Source organism: Xylona heveae (assembly GCF_001619985.1).
Source record: "Xylona heveae TC161 unplaced genomic scaffold L228scaffold_4, whole genome shotgun sequence".
NCBI lineage: Eukaryota > Fungi > Ascomycota > Xylonomycetes > Xylonales > Xylonaceae > Xylona > Xylona heveae.
Window position 1 is genome coordinate 1,675,451 of NW_017264196.1, and position 12,580 is coordinate 1,688,030.

Below are 12,580 nucleotides of genomic sequence, written 5' to 3' on the forward strand. Positions count from 1 at the left end.
TCTTCTTTTTGTTGCGTGCCTTCTTTTCTCTTTTGGGGCCGTTTCGTTGATCGAACGGTTTCCTCAGGTTAATTGTATCCGTTGACCGGATGCATGTATAGCTTTATTTAATATTGTCCAGCCTTTGTTATGGCAGTTTCGTGCCTTGCCTTCTTTGAGTAAACTAATCGTCTCTTTTTCCTTTTTCTTTTTTTTTTCTAAGTGGAATCTTGACACGATCTCTGGAAAGATGGAGTCTTCACACTTGCCTACAACAACTTACGAATCACCGCGTCCCGGGCAGGCCCGGCATCCGCGACTTAATACAATAATAGAAGACGTGTTCCAGTGCGACATAAGGCCCTTTTTAAGAGATGGGAATGGAACACCGATCGACAAACCAACGCTGATAATCTCTCCTCCTTCAATCGAGTCTGTTCCGACTTTATGTCATGGAGGCGTTTTGACTACCTCAAACTCACCTGAATCCGCAGCCTCGATATCTCCCGAGTCACCGTGGAACAACCGAAGACATGGCAGCAGGTCCACACAGTTTATGCAGGCTGAACAGCAACAGTCATTGAACGTGGATTTGTCAGAAGATAAGCTTCTTCCAAAGACGGGTTCCCCTGTCTTCAACCCACACAGGAACCGCTATCCTTCACTCACGATCCCCACCTGGTCCACTTCTCCGCATACCAATGAATGCCATAAATCTTCACCGGTTCCGCCGACACCCCCACCAAAGATACCAATGTCACCAGCAGCATTGTCATTTCTCTCCCGGGACCTCCCCGCGGCAAATGCGACTCCATCTCTCGATGGTAGCGTGACCTCGGAGCAAATGGCGAATCTCAGTGCGCCAGCAACACCCGACTCGACTATGAAGATGTCTGAAGTTCAGGATTGGGGCATGTCAACACCGAATTCAACGGCGGGTCAGGGTCGATCAAATCAGGATGGGCTAAGGGAACAGTATCTGCTCTCACCCGTTGATTATCACGCTCGATTGCCGAGGCGTCACACAGTTGAGGTGCTTTCGGCGGAAGAGGATATGCACCCATTGGAGCAGATAACAGAGGAAGACTCCGACGTGCACAGCTTAGAGCACCTTTCGCGGGAAAGTCCTATTGAGCTATCTCAGGGTCTGACGGACGACAAATGGGACGATACGAACAATGTTCCGGCAGAAAAGGAGCCGGAAATGGAGCAGGTATCTGCCATAGACTTCTACCGATATGCACCGAAAACCCCCTCAGCTGCATCCCGGGCATCTCTCGGTGCGCTCACTCAATTGAGCATCCCTTCCCCACGCGACTTCTTCGCCTCGCTCGAGCCTGGCACACGGCATACGTGGGCACCCAAGTCTCCCCACCCACCGTCTTCAGCAACAGCCGAGAGATTCTATGGCTATCCGTGGCTGAGAGAGGAGGAAAAGATGCCTGAGCACATAGTTGGATCAGTCGAGCAAATACGGGAACCCGAGGTGGTTGAGATTCAAATGGAGCCCGAGGAGCTGGCCAAACTGACAAGTACCTTGAAAGAGCAACCCTTTCACGACTTTGATGAGAATTACGAACGGGGACTTCGTCAACTGGCCTCAGCTAACCTCGACCGGACAAGCAGTTGGCTTGTGGCGCAAACAACATATCTTAATGCTCTTAGAGAAGCACCTGCCCCTGAAGATGATGAAAACGTTGCTAATGAGCACAACTTGCCGTCTGAGTCCGCTCCAAAAGCGACTGAGCCCGTTGTGAAAAAGTCTGTGCGCTTCCAGGAGGACATTCAGCCCGAGCCTATGGAGCGCAGACCTTTGCCAAAGATTCCCGGAGATTCTCTGTATTATCATGCCTTTCAGCACCTCATTCGTACCGCTGGGCGGCTCGACGCTTTCACGTACCAGCAGGCCAGGATCGAAGCACTTCGCGCCGCCCGGATTAGCCTTCCTTCTGCTTATCGTGACCAGCTCCTCGGCTTGTATTATCTCGTTGACCCTATCACTCGGCCACTTCTCCGTCGCCCAATCTCGCTCATGCCTCCTCCTGGTCACCCGCAGGAAGGCGATAGCCCAGAGAAAAAGATTATAGAGCGCAAAGAGAGAGAAAGCCAGGCTTTGGATCAGATCCGGTTTTCTACATGGAACGTCCAGGCTTTGAAAATGCTCAACGGTGGCCATCTTCTTATGAGCCCCGCCAGGAAGCTGCTTGCTCGGAGCAAGACCACGCCTCAAGCTAAAGACACCCCTAGGAATAGGGCTAGGGTCTTGGATCTCGGTGGACAGTCTACATGCGACTGGGCATGGCTATGTGCCCTGGAGTACCGCCAAGTGAAGACATACACCGTGCTAAGCAAAGAGCAAGCTGGGAACGAGACCTGCCGCAGCCCATTCAACCATCGCCGGGTCACTGTTCCCCACTTGTGGAAACTACCATTTCGAGATAACTTTTTTGACGTCATTTCGGCGCGCTCCTTGTACATGTTTTTGAAGACCGATCGACCACCAGAACAAATGGCAGATGAGTACGATCTCTGTCTCAAGGAGTGCCTCCGCTGTCTCAAACCGGGTGGTTATCTCGAGTTTATGGTGATGGACTCGGATATTATCCGGGCTGGACCTCGAGCTATGGCAACATCGGTGGAGTTTGGATTTAATCTCAAGACTCGAGGATATGAGTCCACCCCTACTCGATCCTGGATTGGCAGATTGAAGAATGCGGGATTCGGTCAGGTCAAACGCGCGTGGCTGTTCCTGCCCCTGGCCGCAGCACCTCCAGCCAACCCTCCTCAGGCGCCGCAAGATGAGAAAGCAGATGTCGCAAATACCGGAAACACTGCTCACGTGGCTGGTCTCACTGGGCTGGTCGGTACTTTGGCATGGGAAAGATGGATGCTTAAGTTGCATATGGAAATGGGGAAGAGCGAGGAGAGATTACTAGAGGGGATTAACAGCATCGTTGCGGAGGGAGAGCAGACGGGAGCAGGATGGCGGTGCTTGACCGGCTGGGCCAGGAAGCCCACCGGAAAGGCGGCGTTGCGGAAGTGAGTCACGAAGCTTGGAAGGGATGTGGGTAGTTGCTACATCGAATTGGTGTTGTCGTTTTGGGCTGGGAGGAGAGACCGGGAAGAGGAGGGGGGAGAAGTACTAGCAGATGACGGGATCGATTGAGCCTCTTTGATTGTCGTGCTGCTGCACATTTTCGATTGGCTGAGATGAAAAAGAATTTCGTTCCCATTCCGAGGACCGCCGTCCTTTATTTTGAAATATATGATGCCCTGTATATGCTTTTGCTTGACTTGATTTTCCCTTGCCCTTTCATTTTGCCTTTAGACATGGATCTTCAGCATATGTTGTTGTTGTTGTTATTGCATTTACAGTATAGGAAGGAGAAAGTATACCCCTGTGATAGAAGAAGCGCACAATTAGTACTTTGCTTATAGTAAGACGCCATTGTTTATAATTAATCTGATTGCCTCTATGAAACAAATCATGATTATTAGTTTTTACTTTTATTATTTTCTAATTCTTTTCAACTTTCGTTTAGATCACTAACCCAAGCACATCCTCTTCGGTTTTGAGGGAGTAGACTACCCAGATATTTCTATCGACTGTTTCATGAAAGTATTGAAATACACTGCCTTACCCTGCACAACCCCCCTCGCACGCTGTCTGGGACCCCATCGCCCGAAGTTTTGCCGGCCGAGTCTCAAGTTGGATTGCGGCGCAACCCACCGCCGTGTCGCAACTTGTCGCAGGGTCCAGACAGTTTATCTTAATTCATACCATCCTCTCTGCTCTCCCGCCGCTTCAGACCGTTCCTCATTCCATTTAGTACGTATCGGGCTGTCGAAATTTCGTTATTGATACGTACCTTACCTTGCAACGCCAACGAAGATGCTGTTCTTCAGGTATCGTACCTCTTCTTTCCTTAGTCCTTTCTTCCCAGACCCTGGTCCTTTCTGCCCGGGTTCTTTCTTCCCCGGTCCTGGTCGTTTCTGTTCTCTTTCCCTGGGCCTTTTCTGCTCCTTGCCTGGAAAAGACTGGACCAAGTTTGTTCGAGTCGAGGGTTTTGGAGCTGATCGAGTCGGGGACGTGGTTGTTTGAAAAGGGAATTTTGGAGGACTTTGGGGCGGATTTGGAGCTAAACTCGTCTGTAATATAGCTTCTTCAAGACGCTCGTCGACCATGAAGTGACGGTGGAGCTCAAAAACGACATCTCGATCCGCGGCACGCTCAAGTCCGTCGACCAGTTTCTGAATATCAAGCTGGATGATATCCAGGTCTTGGATGAATTGAAGTATCCGCATTTGGTCAGTTTCCTTTTTATTATACTTTGCTTGATTTTTTTTTGGGTAATTGGGTAGTTTGGGTGTCGAAGTGGGATGCGGTGCGATGCCTTTCTTTGGCGGGGATGGGATGGGAGGACGGATGATGTGCGATTGGGACGAGTCGATGAAAAGGGCTTCGAGACGTACGGAGAAGATATTACGAGGACCGGGCAGGATGGAACTGGGCTTGTCAATCCAGGATTCGTACCAGAAACGTCGATGAGATTACTGTTTGCGACAAGAGCGCCATAACGTTCCGACATAATGAAGATTCGAGGTGTGAAGAAGTCAACCAGCTTCTATCTTCGGATGATTCGTACGACATCGCTGGAAGACGGGCAAGGGGTTTGGGATACTGGCTGGGAAATTGTGCACGTGCAGGGCCTGGAAGCGGGGAAATTGAGCGATCCATAGCTCGCTATGGCACTGGCAGTGATTCTCTCTTGGGGCTTCGATGCTATGAGATATGTCACAGGGTCTCAAAGAGCAACTGGATATGCATGGTGCTATCGAGTCTAAAGCTTTTATAAGGAAGAGGATCTTGGAATGACAAGTCCACTTCGATCCTGACCGCGCACAATTTGGCCCCGTCTTCTCATCGACTGGCGCGCTGAGGAATTTTTGCATTTATGGTCGCAAAGTAAATATGGCTACGAATTTGTTTGCTGACGGAATATTTCTACAACAGTCATCGGTAAAGAATGTCTTCATCCGAGGAAGCGTGGTCCGATATGTACACTTGCCTGCGGCCGGAGTGGATACTGCTCTGCTAGAGGACGCTACGAGAAGAGGTTTGTCGTGTCTTTGCCATGGTTATTGCTTGATTGCTGCTAACGAGATTTTCCCTGCAGAAGCTGCGCAGCAATCAACGAAACCCTCACGATAAAAGCTACGATTTCTAGTTCGATAGATGGAACAGGGGATTGGTCACGGAAATCACACTAGTTCAACAAGCATAACATGTTGGCTAGTATATGACACACTGATTTCAAACATCTTCCACTGGTGGAGAACACCCTCATCTTCAAATGGTTATTTGAAGTGGGAGGATAAGTCAGTCTCATTGAAAGCGTTATACTTGTACGGATCGTCCGTAATTGCAAGCTCGATTACGGTTATTTAGTCAGAGCAGCATTAAAAGAATAGTCTAAAAATTTAAAAACGCTGGAAAGAGAAAGTCTTTGATGTTCGCCATTGAATGAGTGAAATGAGTGTGCGTTTGTACCTCGTAAATAGAGCATTGCACATTTGGTCAATCTAATGCGTCATCGCGTGTCTGCCGATATCACGGGACGACGCGACAAAGGATGTGCCTGAAGCGCGGCTTAACCATTCTAATCCCGTAAAAGCGTTCAATGCAACGCCACACGAAAAGAACGTTACCATTTACTGGTAACCCCTGCTCTAATGAAATGACATGATATGTTTCGAAATCCTCGAGAAAATCCTCGAGGAACTGTGAAACAATTGCCGGCCGTGGGAAGACCACCGACTCCCGAAAGTTCAATTCCTCCGCCGCCCTTTACCTCGTCTTCAGGATCCTCGCCGTCCAATGCCCGGCCTTCGACGGCCTTCCGGCGCAGCTCCGCAGCAGAGAAGGCTTTAGGCTCGAGCGGATCTCCTAAAAATATGCCGCCGGCAAGAAGCAGCTCGTCGTTCTCCAGTCCTGCGCGGGCCAAAAAGAGCCCTGCGGTCAACAATGCCACAAAAGCCAAAGCCAAGCCAAATCAGAGCATCCTCTCATTTTTCAAAAAGGTTGATCCGCCGCCTCAGAAGCAAAGCTCAAGCCCCGGCCAGAGTTTTGCAGATGATGACGGAGACGGTCTCTTTGTAGGGACATCCATTGGGACACCGCCGGATGTGTCATTACGCTCCAAGTCGGCGACACCGGACGTGAAGTTTGAAGATGCATCGGGCTCACCTTTGGAAGAGCAGTCAAGCTACTTTGCCAATGGCAATGGTGTATTGACACCATCGGAAAACGGTCCATCAACGGAAGGGAAAGCTAGAGGAGAAGATAATAATGCACGATACAATGAGAATTCAGCTCCTGTTAAGAGACGGAGACTGGGCGGGAAATTTTCTCTTGCGGGCAGTGAAAACGGGCAAAATGCCGGCGAATCAGAGAATGAGGAGCGGCAGAGTCGGAAACTCTCGACTGAACAAGAGCCCCTCCAGCTGCAGCAGACGATAGCGGATGTGGACCCAGCAACAAAAGCTTGTAGTCCTCCACCTCCTGATACAGAGCAGCAGTCTACGAAAAACATGGTGCGTTCTGATAGAGATGCTCGGGATGGACTCGAAGCGGATACCATAGACTCAAGATTTTCGGTTGCTCTGGATAATGACGATTCGGACAGAAATAGGGAAGAGTTTTACAACAACGACGAAGTAGATGAGGACGTACCAATCAAGGAGCTTGACGATAATGCACATGTTTTGAGAGATGAACCTAAACCGCCGAAAGAATCAGAAGCCTTGGTTGACGATAATGGAGCCGATACCTTTTCAAAAGGCGCCCCTTTTCTTAAAAGAGAAGCTAGCAGCTATTTTGGAGAGGAAAGGTTCGACGACATCGAGGACTTTAATGATGGTGATTTCGGTACGGGCGAAGAATTCGAGCGAGAGTATCTAGAGGAGCAGCGACTGCTAGAGTTGGCGGAAGCAGAGTTTAACAACGAAATGGATGCAGTTGAAGGAATTGGAAACAATCTCGGAGCAGAGGATACCAGCCCCTGCTGTCCTGTCTGTAGTATATCGATGGCTGGTATTGGTGACACTGTGAGTCTACAGGGGAAAAGGCAGTCCTTGCTGAAGATCCATGCTTACTAGTTCTAGGAAGCATCTGTTCATGTCAACAACTGTTTAGATGGCAATCCAACACCGCTGCCCGAACGCAAACCCCCACCCATAGCTCCGCCCGGCCTCCCGGAAAACGAACCGCCAGGACATGCTCGGTTTCAAAAACCTGCGAGGCCAGCAAAGCCACCACAGGAGAACCCATTTACGTTTGGATTGCCGGGCGAGAAATCCTCTGCCTTTTCCAAGCTCATGTCTGGCCATGCGGAGGATATGGCCTGGGCTTCTGCCGCGGCGGCAGAGAATGCAGATCGAGGCAAGCCTGCGTATCAACGAACGTGTCCCTTTTACAAGATTTTGCCGGGATTCTTCATCTGTGTTGACGCATTTCGCTACGGCTCCGTAGAAGGATGCAGTGCATATTTTCTCAGCCATTTCCACAGTGACCATTATATTGGTCTCACAGCTAATTGGCAGCACGGTCCAATCTACTGCAGTACAGTGACGGCGAACTTGGTAAAGCAGCAGCTTCGAGTAGACCCAAAATACGTCGTTGGAATAAACTTTGAAGAGAAGATCGAAGTCCCCGGCACCAAAGGCGTACATGTTACGATGATACCAGCGAACCACTGCCCCGGCAGCTCGCTCTTTCTCTTTGAAAAGGTCCTTGGCAAGAGGGGCAAAAGCCTAAAAATGCAAAGGGTCTTACACTGTGGCGACTTTCGTGCTTCTCCGGAACATCTCAAGCACCCGCTCCTCCGACCAGATACACTCGATGAAATCACCGGCAAACCAATTGAACAAAAGATTGACGTATGCTACCTCGACACTACCTATCTGAACCCAAAATACGCTTTTCGTGGCCAAAACGACGTCATTGGCGCCTGTGCAGACATGTGTGTGAGTCTGAACAAAGAACGCGTCGACGCGTCCGATAGCTGGGAGCAAATGAAGCGAGATCGAGCAGGCAGCGGAATGGTCAAATTTGTTCGAAGCGTATCGAATCTGATCAAACGGGAGCCCGGCGAAGACGATACGTCTGATAGTCCTTCCGATAGCACTTGTTCTGCCAATCGCACCACCTCCGATCCGTCACGTAAAATGCTATCCTGTCCTTTGAACCCATCTGCACCTACTGTCGATGCCATGTCCATTACACCTCTTCCTTCCAACGAAACCAACAACAACAGCCTTTCAGCTGCTTCTGAAATCAGTCCCGCCAATCCCGCAAAATCACGTGGCCGCCTCCTCGTCGTCATCGGCACATACTCCATCGGAAAAGAACGAATATGTCTTGGCATTGCGCGCGCCTTACAATCCAAAATTTACGCACCGGCAGGCAAACTCCGCGTGTGCGCCTGTCTCGAAGACCCAGGACTCTCGTCCCTCCTTACCCCCGATCCGCTCGCCGCACAAGTGCACATGACCCCCCTCTTTGAGATTCGCGCAGACACGCTGCAGGATTATCTCAATACGTACAAGCCGCATTTTACCCGTGTCGTGGGGTTCCGTCCAACTGGATGGAACTATCGCCCTCCAGGTACAAGGTATGTCCCTCTCATCATAACGAGCTCCCCCCCTCCTTTTCTCCCCTTTGTTCCTCTTTTCCCTCCTCTTTTTGTGTCTTGGTGGGTGGGTGGCGGGTTGTTGTTGCTGTTACTTTTAGGGTGTTTTTTTTTTTCCTCTTTCACCTCCTGGAGCACCATAAAACACCATAAAACATCATCCAACATCTTCGAGCATATCTAACCTCTTTTTTTTGGTACATTACAGATTCATCGAGTCCCCCACCGTCTCGAACGTGCTCTACTCCAACAACTGGCGCTCGGGATATACCATGCGCGACCTCGTCCCGCAGCGCGGCTCCACCCGCGAAGCCAAATGCTTTGGCGTGCCCTATTCGGAGCACAGCAGTTTCCGCGAACTCACCGTGTTCGCATGCGCCCTGCGCATCGACCGCATCATCCCCACCGTCAACGTCGGCAGCGCCAAGAGCCGCGAGAAAATGAAGGCTTGGATCGAGCGCTGGGCCCTCGAGAAGAAGAAGAATGGACTCTATCCTGGCGATGGTCCCAATGGCGACGGTCCCAATGACGGTGTCAGTGCCGACGCGACTCAGGCGCCACCGGGAAAGTCAAGTTAAGAGGGTTGTATAAGTACAGAGGATGAATAAACTCTTTTACTCCTCTACTTCTCCTTATTTCTTTTCATCGCTCCCTCCCTTTTACTTCCGGTTTTTGTGGAAGAGGGAAAGAGGGAGAGGGGGAGAGGTGCTGTATATAGCAGTGAATTTAAGGGACAAAATCAAGATAAAAGATTTAATAATTAAATAATTGATAGATCAATTAATTAATCGAGAAAGTTGATAAATATATTGAGAGCACCTATATTTAAAAGATGAGAAGGGAAAATTTGCAAAATTGAGTGAGTGGAAAGAAGATGAAAAGAGAGCAAATAGAAAAGAGAAACAATCGAGTCTCACAGCAATTTTTCTCGCCGGGATAAAAATCCAATTTATAGCAGCAGCGCGCGAAACACATGTATTCGGGAACGTGATAATATTAAGTGCACACACATATATGTAGGTAGGCAGGTACAGCCCAATTTAAAAAAAAAGCAAACCCAGAGCAGAAGTAATAAAAAAATATTGATAAGAGGAAAAGAAAATTCGATAGGAGATAGTATGAAATAAAGAAAGTAAGAAAAAGAAAGATACGCTCCTCAAGATTCCTGGTCAGCGACTCAGCACTTCTGTCTCATTTTTTTCCCTTTGAATCTACCAAGTTCAACTTCGACTTTCACCTCCGTCATCCGAACCGTGAGTTCTCGACTTCCGGCATAATTTCTACGGCAGACCTTACACGGCAGACCTACACGGCAGATTCCCCGCCGCTTTCCTTGACGCGGACCCTTTCACCCCCAGCTGATGACGATGATGCACTGGGACCAGGTCCAGCACCAGCACCGGCTTCATTGGACACTGAAGGCGAGTGTTCGACGTGCTTTGCCTTTGCGCCTCCTTCGTCTTCAACGACGGTGATGGCAGACTCGTTGGGGTCTTCGGGGATCATCCATGCGCGTTCGGCCTGTTGGATTTCTTCCATCGAGGCAACGGATAGACTCGAGCCGCGGTGCGTGCGCGGGTGGCCTTCCATGGGCGGTGACGATGGAGGCGGGACATTTGTCCATGACGAGCGGCGGGGGAGGGAGCCGGAAGAGGAGGAGGAGCGAGGATGAGGCACGGGCACGGCGCCGGGCTGTGGTGCCGGAGGAGGAGAGGAAGAAGATGATGGGTCCGCAGAGGGCGCGAGCGTGGGTGTTGGACCGGGTGGAGTCATGCCGCTAAGACCGCCCCCACTGGCACCGGCAGAAGAAGGTGCTGCTGCTGCGGCGGCGGCGGCTGCTTTGATTGCGGCTTCGATAGACTCGGATTTGGTGGTGGCGCTGGAGGAAATGGTTTCTGCGGCAAGAGGAGTGTCTAGAACGTCGGGTGGAAGGTCCGTGCTTGCGCCCGTAGGAGGGGCAGTGGCAGCAGTGGAAGAGTCGAGAGGGCGGATCTTGTCCGCTGTTACGCCCGGAGTAGGTTTCTTGATTGATGCAGCCTTGGCTTCGGACGCCTTTTTGGCCGCTTCTTCGCCCGCCTGACGCATGGTTAGCGTCATTTGCGACTGCTGGGATATCTGAGGCTGAGGTTGTGATGATGCGGCAGGTTTAGGTGCGGGTGCGGGTGCTGTTTGCGTTTGAGATGCGAATGGTTTAGGAGTAGCGGATTGAGCGGGAGTGCCTGATGCTGAAGGGGTGGAAACGGGTGGAAGAGGTCCAAGGTTCTCTTTGAGCTCGCCGTATTCGTTCCATTCTTCGATTTGCTCAAGGTCCTGTAGATAATATCAATGTCAGGATGGCGTGGAAAATAAAATGTAATGAAAAAGGTTGAAAAAGTAGCGATGAGTTCCTGTGAATGCAAAAAAGCACGTACCCCAACCACCATTCCCTCCTTCACTAGACCGGGCAATTTGCGCTTGCCCGCCCTTCGACCCCAGAGCATCCGTGCCTTTTCATCTGTGGCTACATCGATTGCCCGGAAGGGAACACGATTGGCTTTGAGAATCGTTTCGAGCCGCGATGTCGCGGAGATGATGTGCGATGATCCAGCGGTGAGAGAGGTGTAGAGATAGAGCGTTGGGTCGGAGGAATAGGAGAGGGTCGGTTTGGAGGCCGAATCGGCCATTTCGACGGACAATCGTGGTTTTTAATTAGATTTGGTAAAATGAGAGAAGAAAATTCAAACTCAAGTCCGCCAAAACGGCGATTGATTCTTTTTTTTGGCGGTAGGCAAAATGATTGTTCTCCAAAGTCAATTCGGTTTGTTTGTATGTTGTTGCCTATCTCGGTAGTTCCTCAGGTGAGCTGATAGAAGTAGCGTAGGTAGATAAGAGTAGCTTTTTCTATACTCGGTGCAGGCAATTTAGCCAATGATTCAGAAGAAGAAAGTATATCTGGGTGCAGAAATACCTAAAGTTCAAGCTTGAATGAAAGGGAATATTCAATTTGCATGATCTGAGTGGCGGAAAGGAGTTGAAGTTGTTGTTGGCGGGGGACGGGTGGAACGTGGGACGTGGGACGTGCATGGTGTAGTTCCCCCTTCAACCACCCGCGAGCTCTTGAGGCGGTGTGAGCTCTACGCGGCGTTTACCGCTGTGGCTGCCCCAGCGCTTATGGTGTCTCTGTGGCTTGTGTGGCTGTGCTGAGTGTGTGTATTATATCAACACCAAAACAGTCATGCTTGTTGGGTATTATTTGATTTTTTTTGTTCCTTTCCTTTCTTTCTCCTAGCTTGACAGAAGAGTAGTCTCTGAAGCAATATTATTGAATTTTCATTTGAGCTTACATTGCCTTTAAATGAATTGTACATAGACTGTCCTTATCAAAATCATGCCTCAGACTCTCTCTTCGACTATTATTATTACTCTCTTTCACGTCCGCACGATAATTCAAAAAATTCATAACTAAAGTCTTGCTATTGTACAAATACTAGTGCTTAATTCTTACCTACAATTTCTTTTTTCCAGCAATCTTGGGACTACACTACATTGTACTATTTCAAGTCTACAGCATGTCCACCCGATATCCGACCAGCCTACTATTCGTGCATTCTCGAGACGACTGCGCTTAAAATCCCTCCGCTAAGATATCCTGATACCCGATCAATATCTATTTCCGCGCTTCCGCGCAGACAAGATCTTCATTGCCTTCCAGTTTGCCCAGTCCCAAACTACTTCTACGATGCGCGTTTTCTATTATATTAGTGCATTGATAAATGGAGGCTCAATTGAGCCTCGCAGCCGATCCTCCGGTACGCACGGGGCGCTAAGAGATATCATTGCTAGAACCAGGATCTCCCAAAGCAACAAATAGTTGCTAGAATAAAATTTTTTTCTACTGCGTCAGCATGCGTTGGACCTGCGTCGATTCAAAC

General features: G+C 49.8%; 5 protein-coding genes across 5 annotated transcripts; 4 read left to right on the plus strand and 1 right to left on the minus strand.

Annotated features, from left to right (window-relative positions):
* Nucleotides 1-67: 67 nt before the first annotated feature.
* On the plus strand, nt 68-3,453 carry L228DRAFT_246515 (hypothetical protein). Its single transcript, XM_018332436.1, has one exon. The coding sequence runs from the start codon at nt 230-232 to the stop codon at nt 3,020-3,022; it is 2,793 nt and encodes a 930-aa protein (XP_018189232.1). The 5' UTR covers nt 68-229; the 3' UTR covers nt 3,023-3,453.
* On the plus strand, nt 3,106-3,456 carry L228DRAFT_122236 (hypothetical protein). The gene has a single exon (XM_018329004.1). It carries the CDS (start codon nt 3,190-3,192, stop codon nt 3,415-3,417), a length of 228 nt encoding a protein of 75 aa, XP_018189233.1. The 5' UTR covers nt 3,106-3,189; the 3' UTR covers nt 3,418-3,456.
* A 261-nt stretch (nt 3,457-3,717) lies between these two features.
* L228DRAFT_246516 (U6 snRNA-associated Sm-like protein LSm2) lies at nt 3,718-5,474 on the plus strand. Its single transcript, XM_018332437.1, has 4 exons — nt 3,718-3,885; nt 4,140-4,287; nt 4,994-5,096; nt 5,157-5,474. Exons 1-4 carry the CDS (start codon nt 3,872-3,874, stop codon nt 5,189-5,191), a joined length of 300 nt encoding a protein of 99 aa, XP_018189234.1. The 5' UTR covers nt 3,718-3,871; the 3' UTR covers nt 5,192-5,474.
* A 187-nt stretch (nt 5,475-5,661) lies between these two features.
* Nucleotides 5,662-9,404, plus strand: L228DRAFT_246518 (DRMBL-domain-containing protein). The gene is made up of 3 exons (XM_018332438.1): nt 5,662-7,086; nt 7,144-8,651; nt 8,878-9,404. Exons 1-3 carry the CDS (start codon nt 5,728-5,730, stop codon nt 9,245-9,247), a joined length of 3,237 nt encoding a protein of 1,078 aa, XP_018189235.1. The 5' UTR covers nt 5,662-5,727; the 3' UTR covers nt 9,248-9,404.
* A 139-nt stretch (nt 9,405-9,543) lies between these two features.
* Nucleotides 9,544-11,697, minus strand: L228DRAFT_260462 (hypothetical protein). Its single transcript, XM_018334261.1, has 3 exons — nt 11,617-11,697; nt 11,081-11,549; nt 9,544-10,979 (listed from the first exon to the last, which is right to left on the minus strand). The coding sequence occupies exons 2-3, from the start codon at nt 11,330-11,332 to the stop codon at nt 9,975-9,977; spliced, it is 1,257 nt and encodes a 418-aa protein (XP_018189236.1). The 5' UTR covers nt 11,333-11,549; nt 11,617-11,697; the 3' UTR covers nt 9,544-9,974.
* Nucleotides 11,698-12,580: the final 883 nt, after the last annotated feature.

Coding starts and splice junctions, on each gene's coding strand:
- L228DRAFT_246515 (XM_018332436.1), top strand. CDS start 230: ATGGAGTCTTCACACTTGCCTACAACAACTTACGAATCACCGCGTCCC.
- L228DRAFT_122236 (XM_018329004.1), top strand. CDS start 3,190: ATGAAAAAGAATTTCGTTCCCATTCCGAGGACCGCCGTCCTTTATTTT.
- L228DRAFT_246516 (XM_018332437.1), top strand. Junction 4,288..4,993: donor AATTGAAGTATCCGCATTTG/GTCAGTTTCCTT, acceptor TTTCTACAACAG/TCATCGGTAAAGAATGTCTT. Junction 5,097..5,156: donor AGAGGACGCTACGAGAAGAG/GTTTGTCGTGTC, acceptor TTTTCCCTGCAG/AAGCTGCGCAGCAATCAACG.
- L228DRAFT_246518 (XM_018332438.1), top strand. CDS start 5,728: ATGTTTCGAAATCCTCGAGAAAATCCTCGAGGAACTGTGAAACAATTG. Junction 7,087..7,143: donor TGGCTGGTATTGGTGACACT/GTGAGTCTACAG, acceptor TACTAGTTCTAG/GAAGCATCTGTTCATGTCAA. Junction 8,652..8,877: donor TATCGCCCTCCAGGTACAAG/GTATGTCCCTCT, acceptor GGTACATTACAG/ATTCATCGAGTCCCCCACCG.
- L228DRAFT_260462 (XM_018334261.1), bottom strand. CDS start 11,332: ATGGCCGATTCGGCCTCCAAACCGACCCTCTCCTATTCCTCCGACCCA. Junction 10,980..11,080: donor AGGAGGGAATGGTGGTTGGG/GTACGTGCTTTT, acceptor TATTATCTACAG/GACCTTGAGCAAATCGAAGA.